Consider the following 24,503-nt stretch of genomic DNA (forward strand, 5'->3'; position numbering starts at 1 on the left):
ATGATAACTATCAAGCTTACACTCGTAGTAACTGGGACGTCGCACAGCTCGCAGCACACGAGAATCGGTCTCGAGAGCGTTACCCATCACATCTGCTGAAAGAATTGGAGCAAAGTCGGGGGTTTTAGATTACACGTTCCACTCATGTGTAATGGGGGTTGCATATGTAACAAAGTACACCTTCCCCGTCTCAAGTTCGAATAATGCACGCCTCTAGCATTGAAGTATGTGTACATTCTACCTACAGTTGCTCACAAATTATGCAGGGTTATTCAGCTAAGCTGTCCACCCCAAATAAATCGTGAACAGTTTAAGATACTGACATTCTGCTTTCAGTTTCGTTAATGGTATTAAGGGGTTCACAGTTGAACATGCAGTACTTTTCCAGGCGGTTGAAAAATGTATTGGCTCACACGTTTTCATATGAGAATGTGATTTCCCGCAATAACTGCCCATGATATACTATCAAGTTTATAGGCATAGTTAATGGTACGTCGTACTGCTTGCACTTCAGGAGGGCCGGTCTCGAGATCTGCGACGTCAGTCTCGAGCGAGAGCGTTGCCCATCACTAATAAAATGGCAGGGAGGGGTTCAGTTAGGTGGAAATGTAGTAAGCAGTTTGGCCTATGCTGACGACTTGGTCTTAATGGCAGACACTGCCGAAAGCCTGCAATCTAATATCTTGGAACTTGAAAATAGGAGCAATGAGTATGGTATGAAAATTAGCCTCTCGAAAACTAAACTGATGTCGGTAGGTAAGAAATTCTACAGAATTTGAATGTCATATTGGTGATACAAAGCTAGAACAGTTCGATAATTTCAAGTATTTAGGTTGTGTGTTCTCCCAGGATGGTAATATAGTAAGTGAGATTGAATCAAGGTGTAGCAAAGCTAATGCAGTGAGCTCACAGTTGCGATCAGCAGTATTCTGTAAGAAGGAAGTCAGCTCCCAGACGAAACTATCTTTACATCGGTCTGTTTTCAGACCAACTTAGCTTTACGGGAGGGAAAGCTGGGTGGACTCAGGATATCTTATTCATAAGTTAGAAGTAACAGACATGAAAGTAGCAAGAATGATTGTTGGTACAAACAGGTGGGAACAATGGCAGGAGGGTACTCGGAATGAGGAGATAAAGGCTAAGTTAGGAATGAACTCTATGGATGAAGCTGTACGCATAAACCGGCTTCGGTGGTGGGGTCATGTGAGGCGAATGGAGGAGGTTAGGTTACCTAGGAGAATAATGGACTCTGTTATGGAGGGTAAGAGAAGTAGAGGGAGACCAAGACGACGATCGTTAGACTCGGTTTCGAACGATTTAAAGATAAGAGGTATAGAATTAAATGAAGCCACAACACTAGTTGCAAATCGAGGATTGTGGCGACGTTTAGTAAATTCACAGAGGCTTGCAGACTGAACGATGAAAGGCATAACAGTCTATAATGAAAATGTATGTATGTAATGTTTCAGGTATGACGATATGGTATCATTTGCACCGTCAGCAAGAAAATCTTCATACATGTACATAAGAGAACAATTCTGTACACTACGAGCAACTTTAAGGCCCATTCACAATGAAAATGCTAATACGAGATTAAATGTAAACATTAACTAATCACAAAGACATACACGTTTGACATTAACATATACTAATCATTATAACAAAAGAGAGCAAAAGGATGGTTCTACAATGAATGATGTAGCAGTGCAATTAACATTTCAACTGAATGTATTACCTTGTGTTTGCAGTATCCTACATTTGAAATCAAGGATATCTAGAAGTAGATGATGGGTTTATTCATTGAAGGATTATACGGTACCAGGTGAATTTGCATTATCTTCTGTGCAAACTGAGAGACAATGACCCTGAACTATTTAATTCCATGTTTTCCTTTAAAAGTTCACATGATTTATGCTTACGATTTTAAAACAAAACAGGAAAGGCAGGAGCTTGCAAGCTCTCCCGTTAGTACTTTGGTGTTTACACTTCTGTATTTTGGTGTAAATGGTTTTCTTAAATAATAATAGTGCAAGATTCAAGTTTACTTTGCATATAACGTTCACTGTGAATGGGCCTTCGGTAAAACAGAGTTAATACTCCAACCCATGCATGGGGGCTGCCATACCAATATACATCCTACAGACCACATGTGGGATAAGCTTCCTTCTTTTCTCCTACACACAGGTCTCTCGAGGAACCATGTTTTGTGCAGTACTCCAAAACAACTTTTTACAAGTAAAAGCACAAAACAATCTGCAGCAGTGCAATGTGTAGTGATAAGAACAGATATCCGTTATTTTACACAGAAAGAATAAATGAAGAAATACATGAGGCACAATAAAATAAAGATGGCACTCATTGTGGCTAGTGATGGGCAACGCTCTCGTTCGAGACCGACGTCTCAGATCTTGAGACCGATTCTCCTGTGCTGCAAGCTCTGCGATGTCCCATTGAATACGAGCGTAAGCTTGAAAGTACATCATCAGCAGTTCTCATTTGGAAACTTGTATCGATACATTTTATTAAAATCCTATGAAAGTACTGCATGTTGAACTGCAAGGCCCTTCATACCATTACTGAAAGTGAAAACAGAATGTCAGCATCTTAAAACAGTTCACAACGTGAGGTGGACATCTTAGCTGAATAACACAGTATACTTTGTGAATAACTGTAGATAGGATGTAAACCTACCTGAATACCTCCCAACTGTTTTCGGCAGGGTAGCTTCTTATGATGCAGATCGGGCCAGGTGTTCTGTGACGATTCCCCTTCATTGATATGTATTTATTTTTTGCTTGTAGCTCTACGTCGCACCGACACAGACAGGTCTTATGGCGACAATGACATAGGAAAGGGCTAGTAGTGGGAAAGAAGTGGCCACTGCCTTAAGGTACATTCCCAGCATTTGCCTGGTGTGAAAATGGGAAACCATGGAAAACTATCTTCAGGGCCGCCGACAGTGGGATTCGAACCCACTAACTCTCGGATGCAAGCTCACAGCTGCGCACCCCTAACCGCATGGCCAACTTGCCTGGTGATGTGTTTGTAAGGGCTGGATCTTCTTAAAAGTATTTCTGCTGACGTATTTTACTTCTTTTGAACAAAAAACACAGCGGGCTGTGCTATGTGGCATCTCTTTAAAATAACCTATATCCACGACTCAGTTGCATTCCGAACAGTCTTCAAGTTGCCACATACAACTAGACAATTATACCGTCATACACCGGAGTATCTAATTACGATGCGAATACTCTATAACATGTAGTATCCAGGTAGGTGTACCTACAGTAGCCGTTAGTTTCTGTACTTAGCCTATTCATTCGCGTACCTAACGCTGCATACAATGCTAGAATGCATATCCTTTATAATTATGTCACACTGTGTCAAAATAAACCTCAGTAGAAATGAAAGCCCTGGTTAATATGTATTTACAGAATGGAGAAGGCGAGTGGTTTGCTATTCACACACTCGGCATAAACAACATTCAGCTCCGTCTACCTGTAGTAGACCTACCACACAACGCGGGGACAAAGCTCTCGAGATCTCTTGAAATTTCTCGCGAGAAATAGTGCCTGCACTAGTCTCGAGAATTCTCGGGCCTCGTCTCAGACTGCCCATCACTAACTATGGCACAATGCATGCAAAGAATAAAGAGGAAATTTGCACCTATATTCAAGTATGGGATACATCTTAAGAGAATTTGCAAATCATTCACATTTTTTAGAATGTAAAAGGAATAGGGTCAAAATCTCATTTTAATAATAATACAGCCAAGTTTCCACTAAAATATCTTTAACACAAGAGAACAGTGATCATGATCTATACATATGGTAACAAGTTTTTATTTTAAGAAAAGACACAGGGTGTTTTATAATAGTTTTTCATAATTCTTATAGCACTATACAGTTCAATGAAATTAAAATTGCAATTACATTATTTAAGTTGTCAACTATAAATGAAAAAAAAATTGCATTCCAATTTTCTTATATAAAGAGATAATCCATAAATTCAAGCAGCTTTTTAAATAGTAACAAGAGACTATTCAAACTTTGATAAACATGCAACGTGGTCTTACTTGAACAAACAGGATGTGAAGTCCAAATACACAACTAGCTTGCAATTCCAAAGAACTTCCTATTACTGAAGAGAAATATTTCTTTGGGCCAATGAGTCAAATTTATGCTGCGAGAGCAAACACAAGGTAGTACATATTTATACAATGTTTTCAGAGACAAACATTACCTTCAAACCTTTTGAACAGCCTATATGCTTACAAACCATTTAAAATAATTTAATGCTTATAGGTACTATGGAACATTGCATGTAAGACTTCCTATCGTATGTTAGCAAAGCCTTCTATTCTAGTAACTTAAAGTGGGAGAACATAGTTCTCTTTACCTTGAACAGTACACCCAGTAGCACATAAAAGGAGGCAAATCAAAGTGCAAAAATAAGAATTCCATTCAATTTATTGTTTAAATGAAAATAAATTTACATGCATCATAAATGCAACATAACTGGCCAAAGTGCAGCGTATAATGAGACTAGTTCAGAGTTAAATTACTGCACACACCACTGACAACAAAGGTTATACAATACATGTTACAAGAAGATGAAGGGATAAAATACTTAGTACTTTTTTCCATTCCATTGCCTTTGTGAACCAGAAAAATGTAAAGAAATATTGAATGGATGTGACACCAGGTTTACTGTACTGAGTGAGAAATGCAACCAGATAACATGAAGTTGATGGCTTATGGTGTTCATGGCTCCACTTTCAGCAGTTCCACATCAAAGATGAGTGTAGCATTGGGTGGAATAGTGCACAGCAGTCAAGGAAATTCTCATAAGAAAACAATGTACACTTACAATAAATATCAAGATTTGTTTTCCTAGGGATAAGAATAGATGGCAGGTCATACTGCATTACAAAAATTATACATAACTTAAAGAACAATTACAGCAGAAATTTTGTGGCAGCTAGAATAATGCTAGAAGATTTGAGTATGAGACAGATATTTACTTGCATTCACCTGCTATATAAATTTTAAAACTAGGCTCTGTTATTATCCCACAAACAATTACCTTATTAGCATCAGCAACAATACAACTTTTCTTTGAACTAGGTCCCTTGTATGTAAGTGAAAAGTCTGCAAAATTAATCTACTGGGATGATTTGTAAACAGTCAACAGTACAGATATCTGAACATCCTTACAGTACAATGTTAATGACTGCAATTAAAATTTCTGTAGATTAAAAAAAACTAAAAGTTCTTAACAATCACAATGTTCTAGTTGTGGAAGTACTTGATGTCCAAATAGTCCTGTGTCTATTCCTGGTTTTGTCATATCTACAACTGATATGAGAAAAAAACAAAAGGGAGTGTTATGAGAAACGTCTATCTCAACCATGCAAGAAACCAATTTTAGTGTTATTTTATTTCAACTCCAGGTTGATACACCTTTAACCACTTATGAATTCTAGTCAAATATCAGTGTAAATACTGCACCAGAGGTTATATGGATCGGCTTCATATTTAATGAGGAACCATTTGCAGAACTCCAAAGGCGAGTCTACATTCTCCTTGTGTAGTGCTTGCGAAAGGTTTGGTCGATATGGTCTCGAGTTTCACATCATGGATCAGATGACTAAAAGTGATAAGATTAATCGCTGGTTTGAGAGACCTCGTGAACTTTTGTGGACCAATGACTATGCTATGATATGAGCATTTCCTTTTTATCCAACAGTTTATCATCCCGTTCAAGGTAGATCCACAACATTACCAGTTTCTCCAATCCTTTGTTCCAGAATGAAGAAAAAAAAAAAAAATGCAATGTGAAGTTTAATCTTATACCAGTTGTATAGTATCATTTGAAGTAATTCCAGATACTGTATATCAGTTGACTATATTTGTAAGCAGTACAGGAGATATAAGTAGAATTTTGCAAACAATATACATTTACTAAGGATGAGCTGTGTGTTTAATAGAATAAATTGTTAGCGTAAATTGTATAATATTGTATTATATGAAAATTTTCTTCTCTTGTTAATTTAATATTTAGTGTAAAATGAATACAAGATTTATTGCTCCAACTTCTCAATACTTAAAATCATACAATGTTTAACAAAACATCACAATATGATAGTGTCAGGTACTAGTTTCAGTTCATATCCCGGACCATCATCTGCCAAGCCAAAATTGCAAGTAAAAGACAAATTAAATTAACATGGATGAACATGAGGATGGATGGTAGTGGAATGACATACAAGTAAAAGCCTTATACATAAGTTACAATAGATTTGATCAGAATGTTAAAATTATCAGATATAGATACTTTGAGCATTTTAACGCAGCTAAATACAACAAGTTTTCAGCCATCTGTCAACACAGGGTCGATTATAACCATAGTTTCACGAACATTGAAACAGACATGGACATACTCAAAATAGCTAAAAAGGGACCCCTACTCAACATAATTGAGAGCTTTTACATACATTTGGATCAATATTTCAATGCCAACTACAATCTTAACGAAATTACCGAGAAACCTAACATTTTATTCAATCTTTTCATTTCTTATTATAGGAAAAACAAATCAACTGTTAATAAACCTTTCTTTAAATCAATCAAGGGTCCCCTTCCATCTCAAATTCCAATAACTTCCCTCTCTCCTAACCCGCCCTGAACCATTTCTCCATTCCCTCCCTGTCTCCTTCCACACTTACGTCATCCTTCCCCTCCGCATCCCTTCTCCTCTCTTGCTGATCTACGCTGAGTGACACTCACTGTCTGTTGCACTCCTTCCAATAGCTCGTTCAAAAACAAGTGCAAGGCGAGTACTCGTTATTTCACACACACTCCCTCCCTTAGTAATTTCTCTATCAGTTTTTCCGAGTTAATTCTAATTTTGTTCTTCAGGTTCTTTGGGTTACGAATGAATTGAGACTTCCTTTAAACACAGCATTTGCTTAAGCTACATAGAACAAGTCCAGCTTTCTCAATTCGTCAAGTCTATATTGGTCATACTGAACAACTCCCTCTGCGCCATCGTGGAACTTGCCCTCAGAACTTTCCAGAAAACTAAGACTTCACTTGAATTCAAATGTGCAACACGAGTCCAACCGTCAACCTAGACTTTGGCATCAAGAAATTTTAAACAACATCATAATTATTTATGATACCGTCTGGCGGCAAGGCCTACTCTACAAGCTGATGAAGATCATTCCATGCCAACAAATTACGAAGCTTATTGATAACATGATTGGAAACAGAGGATTTCAGGTTATTATGGGAAACAAAACCAGTGGCCAGAAATTCCTCCAAAATGGTCTCCCCCAAGGTTCTGTTCTAGCCCCACTGCTCTTTAGCCTTTACATTGCTGATATGCCAGAAACTGTCAGCAAGAAGTTTGGATATGCTGATGATTGGGTCATTGCAACTAGGCACACTCACTTCGAACCCATGGAAGAAACTCTAACATCTGATTTGTCTGTGCTTGCAGAGTATTTTCGTAAATGGAGGCTTCGACCTAATGCATCAAAAACAGAGGTGACTTGCTTCCATCTCAACAACAGACAATCCAATATGACTCTGGAAGTCTACTTTGATGGTACACAACTTACCCACAATAAGGAACCAACATATCTGGGAGTCACGCTAGACAGGACCCTGTCGTTTAAATCACATCTCACAAAAACTGCTGCGAAACTGAGAACAAGAAACAACATCATACAAAAGCTTTGTGGAACCACGTGGGGATCATCCGCCACAACTCTGCGGACGTCTGCGTTGAGCTTGGTATATTCTGCGGCGGAGTACTGCGCACCAGTATGGTTGAACAGCGCCCATACTAACAAAGTTGATGTCCAACTTAATAGTACTATGCGCATTATTACAGGAACAATCAGGTCTACTCCCACAATCTGGCTGCCTGTCCTAAGTAACATACCACCTCCTAACCTGCGAAGGAAAGTAGCTTTGATCAGAGAATACAACAAGATCCTAGCAAACCCTGGACTACCGGTACACTCTGACATCTCAGACCTCAAAATCAAACGACTTCGTTCGAGACATCCACCTCTTGCAGCCGAGATCAATCACATCGGATTCAACATCACCGATTCCTGGAGGGAAGAATGGATGCAAAATGCTCCAGCTACATGCCTGAAAATGCCATGCATCGATAAGACAGTTCCAGGGTTTGATCAACCCCGCAAGGTATGGTCAATGCTCAACCGACTCAGGACGGGACACGGAAGATGTGGGGATTCACTTTTTAAATGGCGAATGCTCTCCTCGCCGCTATGCGACTGTGGTGCACCGCGACAAACTATTAAACACATCAGGGAGGAATGCAGCATCAGAGCATATGGAGGGCCATATGAAGACTTCTTGATGGCAACCCCAAAATGTATTGAGTACATACAAGATCTAGATATTTGTTTGTAGATTGGTTCATTGGTTATTTTTGTTCATTTGTAATAATAATATAATTATTTTATTAATTTGTTAATTTTAACATTCTGATCATATCTGTATGTCATTCCACTACCATCCATCCCCATGTTCATCCATATTAATTTAATTTATGTCTTTTACTTGCAATTTTAGCTTGGCTGATGATGGTCCGGGATATGGACCGAAACTAGTACCTGACACTATCATATTGTGATGTTTTGTTAAATGTTGTATGATGTTAAGTATTGAGAAGGTTGAGCAATAAATCTTGTATTCATTTTAAGTTAAGTCTTAACTCAATACGGAACCCAACCATGAAGTTTATTACTTTAATATTTAGTGCTTGACAATGTATTTTAGTATACCATTTGCCACCGAGGTAGACACCTCATTTGCAAATAAAGAGATTTTGATTTCATATTTGTTTTAAACTGTGTTTCTTCTAACATAGCACAAAAGCATGCATATCTTCAGTTAATTTGCGATTCATTGTAAGAATGTAAGTTATTACAGACAAAACCCAACACTATACACAATCACAATCCAAAACTGCAAACAAATAACATACAAAACACCAACAACAGTGTCATTAACCACACCACTTGCACATAGGGTACTAATTTGTTCAAGTTATGACACATAATAATTGAGAACAAACTTTTATGAAAAGACTCATCTCAACGTGTACTAACGACTAGCCTCTTACACAAAACTCTATAAAGTAAAGGACTTTCTTAAAGAAGTCTTCAAAACCATATTTAATGCTACACTGCACAGTGTAGTATTTTTGCTATTTAGTATTCTTCCTGTAATTCAGTGACATGCCCAAAGATGGAAAACCTAACTACAGTAGAATCTCGATAATTCGAAATCAGTTAATTCAAAATCTCGCCAAATTCGAAGGAGCTCACGTTCCTGGAAACATTAGGTACGATTTTGCATGTTACTTACATCGTTATTCGAAATATGAATAATTCGCAATTCGAAAAACAATGTCTGTCACGTTACCGAAATTTCGACTTAATTTGAAACTGCTTTTATATTTTGAAACCATAGTATATTACAAAGTAATTTAAATTAAAAATTTCTCCGCGCCATGAAAGAACGTGTCTTCCGGAACGTGAAGGGGTAACTTTGCGCACTTTTACCGACTGACGCGTCGACAGTGTGCTTCCTATCTGCTATGTTTGAGCGGAATCGTAATCATTTTGTATTTGGTATTTAAGGAACACCACAATATTAATATAGCATGCAGTAACGGGTCTTGTGACACTGCAAATGTTGGCATTTCCGAAGTACATGTTGGCGGTTACCGTATAATCGCCAATACCACCCGCACTGCTTATTTCCCTCGAAAATATCGCTTCCAAAATTAGGTGCGGGTCTTATTTAAAATTTTGGGAAATTTATCTCTCCGAATGTGCGTAAATCGGGTATCGCTGGCGCGGCTTGGCAACAGTGCTCTCCGCTCTCAGTATAAACTACTTCTGCATTTGCGTCAGTTTCATGTACGCTCTCGGAGTATCAACATGAATTCCACAAAGCGTTTGCGATCTTTTACTGCGAGTGAGAAACTGAAAGTAATTCGAGAAGCCAAAATTACCGTATTGGAAATCGTGCCGCCGGTAGGAAATAGCTATTGACAAGTTGTATATTCGCGTGTATGTGCTATTAACATGTAGTGGTGATCGTAGAGCTTTTCGTGGACTGAGTGTACAGTTTCCAGAAAATGAAAAAAAAAAAAAATTATAAATATGTGACAGAAAGGCGGGAATTGGGATATGGTGTGTCAGCTAAAGGCATTACAGATCGCAAAGGAACTTTCATTGGAAGGGTTTAAGCCAAGCTGAAAGAAATGGGTTGAACATGCAAAGGTGCACCTCAATTTCACAGCCTTTTGCCGGTGCCTATGATGAGAGGTTGTCATTTCAACGTGACATAATTCGGTTGCAGAAGGAAAATGCAGATTTGCTTTCCCAAATTGGCAATGCAGATCAGATGCCAGTCTACAGGACTGTGAATATTAAGGGTGCAAAAAGTGTTACCAACAGAACTGGTGGTAATGAAAAACAACGGTGTACGGTATTGTTGTGTATTCTTGCCGACAGAACGAAATTGCCGCCATATTGTTCTCAAGCGAAAGACGCTTCCCAAAATCTACCCGCTTGTGTTATCGCCACATCTCAGAACTCTGGCTGGATGGACAGTTCACTTGTGGAAGATTGGGTAAAGTGTGTCTGGCAACGTCGCCCTGGTGCATTATTGGGACAAAAGAGCTTGCTTGTTCTCGTCGGTTACCGCAGACACACAACAGGCCCTGTGAAGAAACATATCAAGAATTGGAAAACTGACCTGGCAGTTATTCCGGGCAGGATGACGTCTATGCTACAGCCGCTGGATGTCTGCGTGAACCGTCCATTTAAAGCAGCCTTGAAACAGCTCTATACAGAATGGATGGCGGCTGATAATCACACAAACGCCAACTGGTCGCATTCAGCGCCCGGAAGTTCGGCAGCCGTGTTTGAGGATTTTGACGGCATGGAATCGTATCCCTGGAGCCCTCATACGGAAGAGCTTCAGGAAATGTAGAATTTCTAATGCTATGGATGGAAGCGATGACATTTTGTGGGAAGGTAATGAAAGTTCCGAAGCTGGTACTGATGATGAATGAACTCTTTGGATATCGTTCTGGAAATGTTCATTTACTTTTATTTGTATTTTCTAATAATTTGACGTGTGTTAGTAAAGATTGTTAATAATTTTGACTTAAAACTTTTTTAAAAATTTTGTTCTTCTAAAATAAGGGTGCGGGGTCCTATTCGGTGGCAGGTGGTAATTCAAATGTACTAACAGAAACATGTATGGTAAAATAGTTTTCTATCATCATAAGGTCTATTGACAAGGCGGACTCAAGTAAAACTATTTTAAATAGTTCTGTAATAGATTCAGAGTGAAAAGCTTTAAAGTTATGTTAACTAGTAGACACTGGAAAATATGGCTTCCTTCTTGACAAACAACTCTTAGATATTAAAAACACCGTAGACAGACACGTATAAAGCCGCAAACTTAAGATAAGCTTCTTATCTACGGCGACTTCTTAAAAAAGGGGGGAATTACAACAACCAGACCATCCTGCACTCTCACAAGTGCCCGAGTTTCCAATCTCTTATGTAGAAATAATGAAAGTACCACTTCTCGAAGTCATTAGAGGAGTGATAGCGATTATGCCCAAAGAAAATCAGTACTCAAGCAAGCCGAAGATGATAATATAGGGCCTGTAGTTCCAGTGACAGAACCCGCTGCGTCAAGTTTCCAGTGGGTAGGTGCAATGTAAACTACGTGCAAAATATCTCTGGAAGTAATCCAGGGTTGCTACACAACTCTGACAATGTGTTAAGACGTACAGTAGAACCTCGATAATTCGAAATCGGTTAATTCAAAATCCCGCCTAATTCGAAGAAGCTCTCGTTCCCGGAAACATGAGATACAGTTTTGCATGTTATTACAATTGTTTAATTCGAAATACGGATAATTCGTAATTCGAAGTACAATGTCGGCCCCATTATCGAAATTCAGACTTAATTCGAAACTGCCTTTACATTTTAAAACAATATTTTACAGAGTAATTTCAACTCAAAATTTATCCGCTCCGCGTCATAATAGAACGCGCGTTCCGGAACGTGGAGGGGTAGCTTTCTGCACTTACACTCACTTTGGAGCGTCTACAGTGCGCTTCATGATTGGTAAGTTGAATGAAATCGGAATTATTTTGTATTCAACCTTTTAAGGAACGCCGTAATATCACGCGGAAAAACAGAATCCGCGAACACTGGCGATGCCGACAGTTGAAAAACAAAACGTGGCTTATATAGTAGATTCGTAGGCACCGAACAATATTGTCATTACCGTAAAATGGGGTGAATGGGAACGGTTTTATAGTATTTCCTGTCACTGTTTTCTTGATTTAGATAATTTAATAAATTTCTGCGTGTAGCAGTGTTGATAAGGTCAGATAGCTAGTTATGGTACATGAAATGAACAGATTCGTACAAAAAGTTATGTGATATTGACTGAAAAATTAGTGTTCCCATTCACCCCAAATATGGGGTCAATAGGAACAGATGCTTAAGTGTCCCGTCTAAACCTATTCACCCCATACTGGGGTGAAAAGGAACATTGAAAACCTTTAAAAATGTTATCTAAGATCTGAAAAATGAATAAACAGTAAGAAATAATACAATAAGGTAATTGTGAACCTAAAACATGCTCCAAAATGTTACCATACATGGAAATTTACATCGAATTTCAGGAGTCCCCTTCTAAAAAGATTAGGGTGGTGTACCACACCAACAACGCTTGCATTATCAATTTCACAGAGATTTTCATGTTCGGACCACTTAAAAATTTGTCTGCACTCAACTTTAGTTGGCACATACAGTAGGCCTACTTCAGGAACGTTACTGTGAAGTATTCATGGTCCAACACTGGTGACTGTTTCAATGAAATAGGATTGCTCTGAAGAATTTGGGTGATTTGATTAATGATGTGGATGGAGAAGAAAAATCTACCATAAACCAGACACCTTCTTTAATTCGTGCTTTCTTGTCCACACCTCTCATTTTTTCAACCGGATGTAGTTCTCAGTTGCAGTCCTGCCTTAAGTGTGATTTAGGGTTCTGATTCTGGTGTCCTTTGGTTGGGATTGGCAACTTTCTTTTACTAGCATGTTTATCAGTAGGAACTTCATTTTATTTTGGGATCTCCTTCTGCTGTTGCTAATCATCTGACAGATGTCCTTCTTGGCTATCATTTTCCAAGTCGTCAGCTTTCACACTCTGACCAGGAGGAATGTTTAGCTTTCTCTTTCTAATTTTTACTGTCCCAGGACTGAACCTCATATCATTGAGTACAGAAACAATGCAGTCATCAGTGATACCATTGTTTCCTTCAACATCGTCCACCGTTTTTTCTGCTGATGAACGGGGCAAGCGACTTAGAATACGGTCTCTGTTCTGTTTAGACACATTCGTTGAGATAAAACATTTCCGTGACGATTAAGGAAACTGAGGGCAAAGTCATAACCTGGCATAATGTTTCTGAACATCTTCACAGTGACTCCCATTCTAACAAGGTAAGCCTTAACAATACAGCGGAGGTCATTATGCATCAAATGGGTAACCAGAGGAGAACACATCACCAGCTGATCAACCAAATGCTTTTCAGTATCTAAACAATGTCAGTCCAACTTTTGGCTACATTTCTATTCCTCCTTCACTTTTATTATATTTCATACGTCTGTTTAACACTGTTGTAGGAATGGCATACTTCTCTGAACATTTTCTGTATGATAATCCTCTTTTAATATCCTCTAATGCAGCAGAAAGTGTTTCCGGTGGGTCTTTCCTGTGGAGTTTGCCCCTCTGATTTGGTTTATATTGCCTTGGCATCTTTCTTCATCAACTGGAATACAGATACAATAAGGGATAGAATTATCGAACAGTATTTATATGAAGACTGCATTCACATTTAATCGCATTTTACACATCATCTATGTGTTCCCATTCACCCCATTTTTCAATGATTTTGTTCACTAATTGTGCATAGTGTTAACGTAGAAAAGTGTGCTTGTATGGCATGGTAAAATTATGTTTAATTGTATCAAAACATGGCATAGTTACTTATTCTAGACATTAAAAGCACTTACCTCCACGTGATTTTCTAATCCAGAAGATTTTATGGTCTTTAATAGCTATAAAAAATTCAAGGTTTCCTTATTGCGCACTATTCTTGCTACAAGTTATTGTTATCCTTTCAGAGCACATAGAAATGGTGGGAAATAAGGATAGGAAATATTGTGGGTGAAAAAATCCCACTGAACTGTTTTACATACGATGCAAACCTTCCATAAAATAAATTCCCTACTGTGTGTTCCCTTTCACCCCCATGTTCCTATTCACCCCATTTTACGGTAACGGTGAAACTGCATTGCTTTATTTTAATGCGAGCCCAAATGGTCTTATGGTTTTAAAGGAGAAATTGCCAGCCGGGAAATCGTACAATGGTGAAGGATGGGGGTCATAGTAGTGCGTTGCAATGCACATGGAAGTGAGAAACTTTATCCCCTCGTCATAGTAAAGTTCGATAAGCACAATGTTTTAAGGGCGTCGGCCATCTGAAAATGCCAACAGTACAGAAATCCAAAAAATAATGCATTTGCACAGGGGAACCGGCATCATTTATCCTCGTCTTTGAATTGTGCTATTTTTTTTTTCTTTCGTTGCGTGAGGTTATGTTTGTCAGTGATTTATCGAAGTGCACTATTTGAACATTGTAAATGTACCTTGTTGGATACATTTCGGAAATAGTTTTTTCCATGGCATTTGAAAGGTTTAAACTGTGAATCGAGGTGATTGCATGTATTAATGGGCCTTAGAATACTTTGTGACGCGGCAAGTGTTTACATTTCTGAAGTGCTATGGCGGGAAATCGTACAGGGATAGAGTCATAAGAAAGTTCGATTTTAAGGTCATCGGGTACTTTCTGTGTAAATACAAGGCATCTAAAATGCATACAGTATAGTAATCCAAAGCACTTGCACATGGGAGCCAGCATAGATTTCTCCTCGCCTTTGAATCGTGCTTTTTTCTTTCTTGCGTTGCGTGAGGTTATGTTTACCAGCGAGATATCCGAGTGCATTATTTGAATACTGTAAATGCACCTTCTTGGATACATTTTGGAAATAGTTTTTTTTTTAATGGCATTTGAAAGGTATAAACTGTGAATCAAGGTTAACTGCATGCAGTAACGGGCCTTAGAATATTTTGTAACGCGGCAATGGTTGGTACTTCTGAATTGCGAATTGGCGGTTAATTCAAAGTCCGATTTTTGAGTCCCAACGACTTCGAATTAACGAAGTTTTACTGTATTTATTATTTTGACAAGTTTACTGACCTCATTGTAACTGAGAAACAGGTATGCGAAGAAAAAAAAAAAAGCCTAAATAGGAAGTGGAAGAGCGTGATGGGGATAAATTTGTGCATTTCTGGGACTTGTAATGTTTATCAGAACAGTCTTTTGGTCATTTTGGGGCTGTTCATAGTTTGCTCATGACATGAAACAGCATTTTTCTCTGGGATCTTGTGATGATTTTTTTTTTTTTTTTTTTTTTACGATTGGCTTTACGTTGCACCGACACAGGTCTTATGGTGACGATGGGATAGGAAAGGCCTAGCAGTGGGAAGGAAGTGGCCGTGGCCTTAAGATACAGCCCCAACATTTGCCTGGTGTGAAAATGGGAAACCAGGGAAAACAATTTTCAGGACTGCCGACAGTCGGGTTTGAATCCACTATCTCCCGGATGCAAGCTCACAGCTGCGCTCCCCGAACCACGCGACCAACTCTCCCAACGTGTTTGCTGTTTAAAGGGGCCTAACAGCTATGTCATCAGCTCCTAATTGTATGTGGTGCAACAAAATTAAACAATTAAAACTTCTAAATGTATCCACCAAAACAAATGTATAAAAATGACAATGAATCCAAAATAATCAGTGGATCCAATTCACAATGGTGTTTCTGAGATGATGCTTGTCAAAAGGGGGTCCAAAATCCAGGTCACTGACAGAGCCGTGGTGTTCCTCCTATAAGGGTACTAATCGCAGGTAACGTAGATTCATGGTGTTCCTAATCACAGGTAACAAAGACCCATGGTGTTCCTTACATAAGGGCACTACTCACAAGCAACACAGACGCAGGGTGTTCCTCACATCGTGGTACTAATCACAGGCAACGCAGACCCATTGTGTTTCTCATAGTGATACTACTCATAGGAAACACAGACCCATTCTGAACACTGTGGAACCAACACATTTGAGCACGGTGCTCTGAACCTTATCGCGCTAGACACCAGTCTGTGCAGCCGAGCACCCACTCCCCCACCTCGGTGGGATGCAGATGATGATACTAATCACAGCCAACACACAGACCCATGGGGTTCCTCACATGGTGGTACTAACTGCAAATAACGTTGACCCATGCCGTTCCTCACATAATGGTACTAATCACAAGTAGAGACCAAATCCATCATACCTTGGTCGCCCCTTTTAATTTCCTCTTACGACAGGCAGGTGATACTTTGGGTGTATTCTCTGTCTGCCACAGGGGTTCTTTGGGATCCTACCTGAATGGCTGTCCTAATAGCAAATAGAAAATTTTTTAAAAACCATTTCTCCCCCTATGTCGACTTGCCCTAACATTGAAGCAGCTCCTTGTATACATACATCGAGAAGATATTTATGTGCATTCTCATCTCACCTAACATGCCTTTTCGGAACTCTGCACACAGACAGGTTTACAGATGTGTTGTCTGTTTTCCTACAAAACACCTCCTAACTTGAGTTCTATCTCATTTTCTTACTGAAAGAAAGCATGTTCCAGGCATGTTCACAATGTATGTAAATATTGCCAGATGCAGTACTGCTGTTTATAACACCTTTAGTTTTGATCCCTTCCTGCATGATACAACCTGAATTATTTAGGAGTGTGAATGAATCTGATACATCTTTTATTTAACGTTAAGAATTTCATACTTAGGTTCCGTATTGAATCAAGATTTACATCAAAGGATGATAAGTTCCACCTTTTCAATACTATATATTGTGTGAAAGTTTTACATTTCTGTTAAAACATCAAAATTTTTGTATATTTGGTACCGGTTTCGACAGATTCTCTGTCACCAGCCAAGAACAATTATACAAAGACAAGTTACATTGATCATGACTTATGTTAAGATTACAATAGTAGTTATATACATGATATGGTTAAAATAGTATTTACATATATAGACTGGAGGTCAGTAAGATAAAAAAAAGTCGTATTTCTATAGGTGTACACCTTAATATTTCTAATTAAGTTCTTTAAGTTCCGTGATCCATCTAATATTATTCTGACTTACTCTCCCATAATTTTTCTACTGATTCTATTTTCTGGTGACTGTATTAGATGGCCTAAGAATGATTTTAATGTGTCAAACATGGCTACATGCCTTCAAAAATGAACCGGCCGGTCATCAATTAAAATATTATAGACTTAAGCCAATAATCACACTACTAAAATTTTTATATTACAAGAACAGAATTTCTTTCAAGAAGTTAATCCTTTTAATTAGAAATATTAAGATGTACACCTATACAAATACAACTTTTTTATCTTACTGACCTCCAGTCTATATGTGTAAATACTATTTTAACCATATCATGTATATAACTACTATTGTAATCTTAACATACGAATCATGATCAATGTAACTTGTCTCTGCATAATTGTTCTTGGCTGATGACAGAATCTATCGAAACTGGTACCAAATATACAAAAATTGTGATGTTTTAACAGAAATGTAAAACTTTCACACAATATATAGTATTGAAAAGGTGGAACTTATCATCCTTTCTTTGATGTAAATCTGATAGATCTTATAGGATATGGATTCAATCCGATGGTGAATTAGAGAGTGTAAATGCGTAGAACTGTAAATCTGAGCCCATCGACTTCCTTTGCTGATGACTGTCACTCTTACAATGGCAGCGAGTGTTATGTGCATCCATGTACTACTAATGAAAAATCACCTAAAGGACCAAAGCCATAATGTTTGTAATGATGTGACAGTAACTGTGGTGATAATTCTTTGCATCTTTCAGAGAAAGGGCAGACATGAAATTAGGTTCATACATGATGCGTGACCGAAAACCCTATTTACATATTGACTTGAGCTTCCCAAGTATTACACATGGGTCAAATATAGACCATAAGTACCGAGAAAGCCTCTGTAACAGAAATGGTTTCAGATTTTCATATTAAATCATTTTTTCCTGCAGATAAAAGACAATGGTGAAGAATGTAATTTTCACCTAAATAAATCAGAGTTGGACCTATAATGTGCAGACAAGGAAGAAACTACTATATACAGTGTGTAAATTATGAAGTACCTGTAAATATGCTTTATGTGCAAATGGAAATTGTACCTTCTGGTATACTGCACTATGACCTGAAGTCTTGTTAAGTTATCCTGAAACTGTTATTAATTATTCTCTGTCTTTTGGTTCTTGAGTTATAGAATATTTTGTGCTATGCTCTAATAATGCCAAGTCACAGCTGACTTAATTACCATCCTATAGACATATAGACGTGGCACTCAAATACCAACTTCAGCATGAACAAGGAGTACTGCTCGTAACACCATACATAAAAGCAGCAGCATGCCAAACACCACGAAGACACACCATCAAATATAAATAAAACAAATTGATGTCTGCTGTCCCAGCCCCCAAACACACAGAATATAAGGCAACTGCATCTTGTAACTTTCAATCACTCTGGCATCCACCTTTGTAACCAAGCAAATCACCTATTCTACAAGGGCTGAAAGATTGATAGTACTGAAATGGGTTCTATGACTTCTAACTATACAAAACTTCTTACAACAAACTGTAAAAATGTGATTTTAATACACTCCCCATACAAATGCAATCAATTTAATTTCTAGTGCATGATAAAGGATATATTCCAGGATGTCCATGGGACCCGTAAGCATAGTCTGGCGAGCAGATCAACCGAGCTCGTTGTCCTACACACATCTGGAAAAAAAAAAGAACTGCATAAGTTGAAATGTAAAACTTGCAATACAACTAAACAACTGCTTCACCTGTCATATGAAAACAGACTTCATATAATTATTTCACAAAGCACTTGAAGACACTAAAATGGGAAAAACATACTGGCACAGTAACAAAATCAAAACAAAAAACTGACATGAGAGTAGGATAATAACCAAAACATGGAAAGTTGTTCTTGTAAGAATTTTCAAAGGTTCAATTATACAGGGAAGGTAATTTAAGACTTCCCACTTCTGGTCACAGGCCGCAGGATCATCAATCGAGCGCCACAATGGCTTGTGTCGAGCTTGGTGTGATAAGAAGTCTTGACAGCTGACGCAGCAGATGCTTAGATGTTACTCGGTTCCCTAGTAACTACTGGACTTTTAAGGTGTGTTATAAGGTTATCACGATGGTTAAATTACATTACAGTGCAGAGACTATTTTTGCTCCAGAGTTGTTTGCACAAAAGGAAGATACCATTAAGGTGCGTTTGAAAACTCCATGGACAGCTTCTCGGTTAGACAGTATCATAAAAAGGTTACGTGCAACAACTCGTTCACAACTGGCATAGAATTGATTCTCAAACTAATAAGAAAAACTGAAGAACAGCTCTCACACAGGAGAGGTTAAAAGATGTACAGGCAAGACTCCAAGTCAGTGCACATAAGTAGCTTTGGTGAGTAGCTCAGGAAACGGGCATTTCACATTCGTCAGCACTTAATGCAACAAAATTATTACATTCATGACCCTACTAGTCTTATTGTCCATAACATACAGGCTACAGATTTCATTACAAGAATAAGATTTAAAAATTGACTAACGAATAGCGTCCACAAAGGTATCGCGTACCCAAACTTTCTTTTTATGAGTGACGAAGCATGGTTTCGTTTGAGTGGATACGTCAATTCACAGAACAATAGGATCTGGGAGACAGAGAACCCACAGATCTAATAGCCGAGACCTCTGCACGATGTGAAGGTGGGTGTATGATGCACTGTTAGTACCCGACGAATTACCGAACCAATATTTTTCCACAACAATTAATTCAGACAGTTATACGCAGAACATACTTGAACATTTTTTCCTGACTGAAGAAGAGAAAAGGTACGGCTATTGCCAGCAGCATGCTGCAACGGCCCATATGGCGTGTGGCTCTGGTGCGATGGATGCAGGGAAAGTTCCATAATGATCATATCAGTAAAGGCTTATACCAAACTCGTTTGCCGGATTAAAGAACCTGTGACTTATCTATGAGAAATCTCAAGAGTAAAAATTTACTAGAATAATCCTTGAACTGCAGAGGAATTAAAAATCAGAATTAGGAACACTGTGTTCCATCAGTGTCCATGAATCTAAGAGCGTTTCAAAATCTCTTAAGATGTGAAGCTTGCATCAGAGTTCAACGCGATCAATGATCACTTCCAACATCTTCCGTAAACACTAGTGAATTCAGTTTGATCTATTTATTTGTCCTCGGCATGCATACAAGGGGCGAGTTCAGTTTCCTTTTTTTTTTATATGGGCGTAATCATGCCGCTTCTATGAGCCAATTACATCCTCTCACAATAGCAGTCACACTGCGCTTACCGTCTCCACTTCCCTTCGCTTCTATTCCTTGGAATTCCACTATGAAGTCTAAAATTATACTATCTGTATTTAAATCCCAGTTCTGACACTTGTTTCACATACTGTCAAGATATTGGAGAGGACATTAGAAGGAAGAGTTAGGGCTGGTTTACACGGGTCGAGTAGCGAGGCGAGTAGAGCTACTAGCATCGAGTAAATGACTGGGATAGTAGCAAGTCGAGTAGAGTAGCTAGTATGCAGTAGAGTAGAGTGGGTTTCCGCTGTGGTAAAGTAACTGTACCACTATCCTACCCCCTCCACCAGAACCAAGCTCCAAGAGCTGGCGGAGAAGGCCGAGGACGCTCGATTTTTCAGTTGGCGCGTCATTTGCCTATTTCCATGTGCGTACCGACGGTATTCCGCTGAGTAAACTGAGCATTTTTGTGCGTTTATTTGGTGGCAAAATCAAGTGTACGGAAGAAGAAACATGTAAATTTGTAGAACTGAGAGTGAAAAAAGAATGTTTATGGAACATGAACAGCATTATTTACAGAAACTAAAATATGAGACGGGCGACGGAAGAGGACTTGATTACGAAAATGGGTAAAGAGGGTTTTGGTTTCATGGAACTTAAACAGAATTTTTTTAAATACGATGTACCTATAACCAAGAAATGACGAAAATTCGTAAATCCAAGAAGTCTGGGAGGTGGTGCCGCCGACATCTACACTCCTCTTAAGTGGTTTAGTAAAGTATCATTTGTAAGGTAATACTGAAAGCCGTCCGCCTCTGTGGTGTGGTTAGTGTGATTAGCTGCCACCCCCGGAGGCCCGGGTCCGATTCCCGACTCTGCCACGAAATTTGAAAAGTAGTACGAGGGCTGGAACGGGGTCCACTCAGCCTTGGGAGGTCAACTCAGTAGAGGTGGGTTCGATTCCCACCTCAGCCATTCTGGAAGTGATTTTCCATGGTTTCTCGCTTCTCCTCCAGGCAAATGCCGAGATGGTACCTAACTTAAGGCCATGGCCTCTTCCTTGTCTATCCCTTCCAATCTTTCCATCCCCCACCACGGCCCCTGTTCAGCATAGCAGGTGACAACCGCCTGGGCGAGGTACTGGTCATCCTCACCAGTTGTATCCCCTGATCCAATGTCTCATGCTCCAGGACACTGCCCTTGAGGCGGTAGAGGTGGGTCCCTTGCTGAATCCAAGGAAAAAATCAACCCTGGAGGGTGAGCAGATTAATAAAGAAAGAAGAATATTAAAAGCCACAACGTAACATTACAGCTCAGTGATATTAAGGGGAGGTACACCTTTCGAGGTCAAACAAATGCAGGTGTATTGTCCTATAACGGAGAGCAGACCTCCCTCTTTTCGATGGAAGAAGGATTTAAAAAATACATAAACCTATAATAGTTTCGAAGATGCAACAACAAATATAAACAAGTGTCAGCTGGATTGTCCCTTTAGATGAAGGTTTCTCAAGTTTCAGCGTTACACAGCATGTTCATCATGTGTCTCGACGTGTAAGTTAGACGATGATGCAGGACTGTGTACTTTAATCATATTAATAACATGCATAGGAATCTTCTACCTTGTATCACTTGACAATGCCATTAATTTTAAGCAATAACAGTAATGTCCACAACAAATAGAATAATTTTCATATTTTGTTTGGAATATCCAAAATCATTGTTTACAGTACAATGGCAGGTCTTGAAACTTAATCTCTACACCTGGGCCGTACGAGCAACGAACAAACGAATTATATAAATAGATCAGTAATTGGGGTATTTATGGCGAAGGAGCTACTACAAATTAGGCCTACGCCAGCGTGACTTACAGTGTACTGATGGCTATTATCACTGGCCAAGAACTTCAGTCACCTCAAGCTTAAATCTCGGTGTTATTACGTTTCTCATCACTGTGTTGTGTCTTTGAATTTGCAGTCTTATAGCATCTAACAGTGTCTGAAAGTTATCAGGCTTCGATCTCATAAACTTTCTTATTCTTCTTTATACTCTGTCGCAAGTTCTCTCAGAATTAATGTTGATGCCCCGAGTGTATCTTTCCTAAGCCAGCCTCTTACCCATTCCCTTCTTTCCTAATATGCTTCTTCTAATGCTTCACTAACCTCTTGCATTAATATGTTTGCAAATCTTCGTTACGATGTGCTTGCTTCTTGACATGGTGCTACTACTCTACTCTACTGTATGACTCTACTCCCGTATGAACGATACAAGTGTCAACTCTACCAGACAGTGGTAGAGTATCTACGTTACTCTACTCGCCTCGCTACTCTACCCATGTAAATCAGCCCTTAGGGTGAAAATAGAAATTAAAATAGAACAATATGACTTTAGGAAAGACAAATATTTTGACCTGATCTTCACACAAAAGGCACACAGTGCAGAAAGATGAGAGTTGGAGAAAGATTTGTTGATTACATTTTTAGACATCGCGAAGACTTATGACAGCGTACCAAGGCAGTTAGTATAGGATGCACAGAGGAAGAAACAAGCAGATAGAGCAGAAGTGCAACTGATAAAAGCTTTGTGCAAAAGAAAGGGTTTGTAGTGTAAAGACCAAGATAGGAGGAACAAAACTGTTTGATGTGGAAACAGGATTTCAGCAGGGAAGCATGCTCTTCCTCATATTCAACACTAAGGATGAAATCCATAAAATGGGAAAAACACACAAAAGGCCGGTTGCATACTTTGCAGGGCTTCTGAAGGTAGTTTTTTCCTTCCAGGTCCAACAACTGGTTCCATTTTATGAAGCGCCAGATCTCCACATACGTGCAATTGTCTTTGTACTTTTTTCATCAAATCCTCTGTTTCTGCCTTTCCTTCTTCCTGATCCTCTTGTGCTCCCACCCAATAAACTGTAACTTCCTCCACAAATTTCTTCTATTTCATGTTAGATCATGGATTCTGCAACTTATACAGCCTGGAGGCATAGAAAAGTGGACCATTTATTAGTCAAAGGAAGACATTTTTGCTCCATTTCACTTTTCCTGATAAATGTATAGTAGGCCAAGTAGTGGTCAGACCTGTCTGCCCTTCATGAATTTGTTACAACCAATCACAGATTTTGGCTTCCCTATTTAATAAAAAATTATATTTACAAATTCAGTCGTACTATAATGGATAGTACTAATCATGCGACCTTCCTTCTTGTCCTTCCAAACATGGAGAAGACTTTGCACTTCCAACAAAGCACATTTTACCTCTCTCCAGTATTTTCAACGAAGCTTTCAATACCTGGGGAATTCCTCTATTCACCTAAACAGTCCCACATACTCTTTCCTTTGTAGAAGATTTTCTACAGTCTACGCTTTTGTAGTAGTTATCCTCCACACACACAATGTCTTAAGTCAAGATAAGGTTCCAAAACTGAAAATATCGTTTCCACTAACCTTCTCCATGTTGTAAATATAACCCATGGTGGCTTCGCATACCATCTGGACATCCTAAATCCAAGTCTGCCATACCATGGAATTATGGATTCATCAAAAGAAAACTGCTGCATAGTTTTATAGAGACATGGAAAATTAGGCAGTAAATAGTCCAAAATAGGCCTTTTTTTTTTTATAGAGTCTGCCCGAATCATTATCACTATTTATGAGTTAAAATGGTCGAGTGACCGCCTGCCCTTCCCATGTTGATCTAAACAGGGATCCATTTTAACTCATCTTCAATTCATTTTGATGACACACACGTGGACTTACATGTTGTAAATAATTTTAACACTGATGATTGACCTTACAATCCGAAAACCAGTTACGGAATAAAATAGAGTGCAGATACGACAGTTTGTGAATAATAATA

At 38.8% G+C, this 24,503-nt stretch overlaps 1 protein-coding gene across 1 annotated transcript in view; it reads right to left on the reverse strand.

The window, feature by feature from the left end:
- Window positions 1-4,451: 4,451 nt before the first annotated feature.
- Window positions 4,452-24,503, reverse strand: part of Fkbp12 (peptidyl-prolyl cis-trans isomerase Fkbp12) — a 49,178-nt gene continuing 29,126 nt past the window's right edge. The window contains exons 4-5 of the mRNA XM_067150354.2: window positions 19,014-19,087; window positions 4,452-4,821 (exon numbers count right to left, since the gene is read on the reverse strand). Of these exons, the coding sequence (XP_067006455.1) occupies window positions 4,764-4,821; window positions 19,014-19,087 (132 nt within the window). The 3' untranslated portion in view covers window positions 4,452-4,763. The remainder of the gene's footprint in view (window positions 4,822-19,013; window positions 19,088-24,503) is intronic.

The sequence above is a fragment of the Anabrus simplex genome, chromosome 6 (assembly GCF_040414725.1).
Source record: "Anabrus simplex isolate iqAnaSimp1 chromosome 6, ASM4041472v1, whole genome shotgun sequence".
NCBI lineage: Eukaryota > Metazoa > Arthropoda > Insecta > Orthoptera > Tettigoniidae > Anabrus > Anabrus simplex.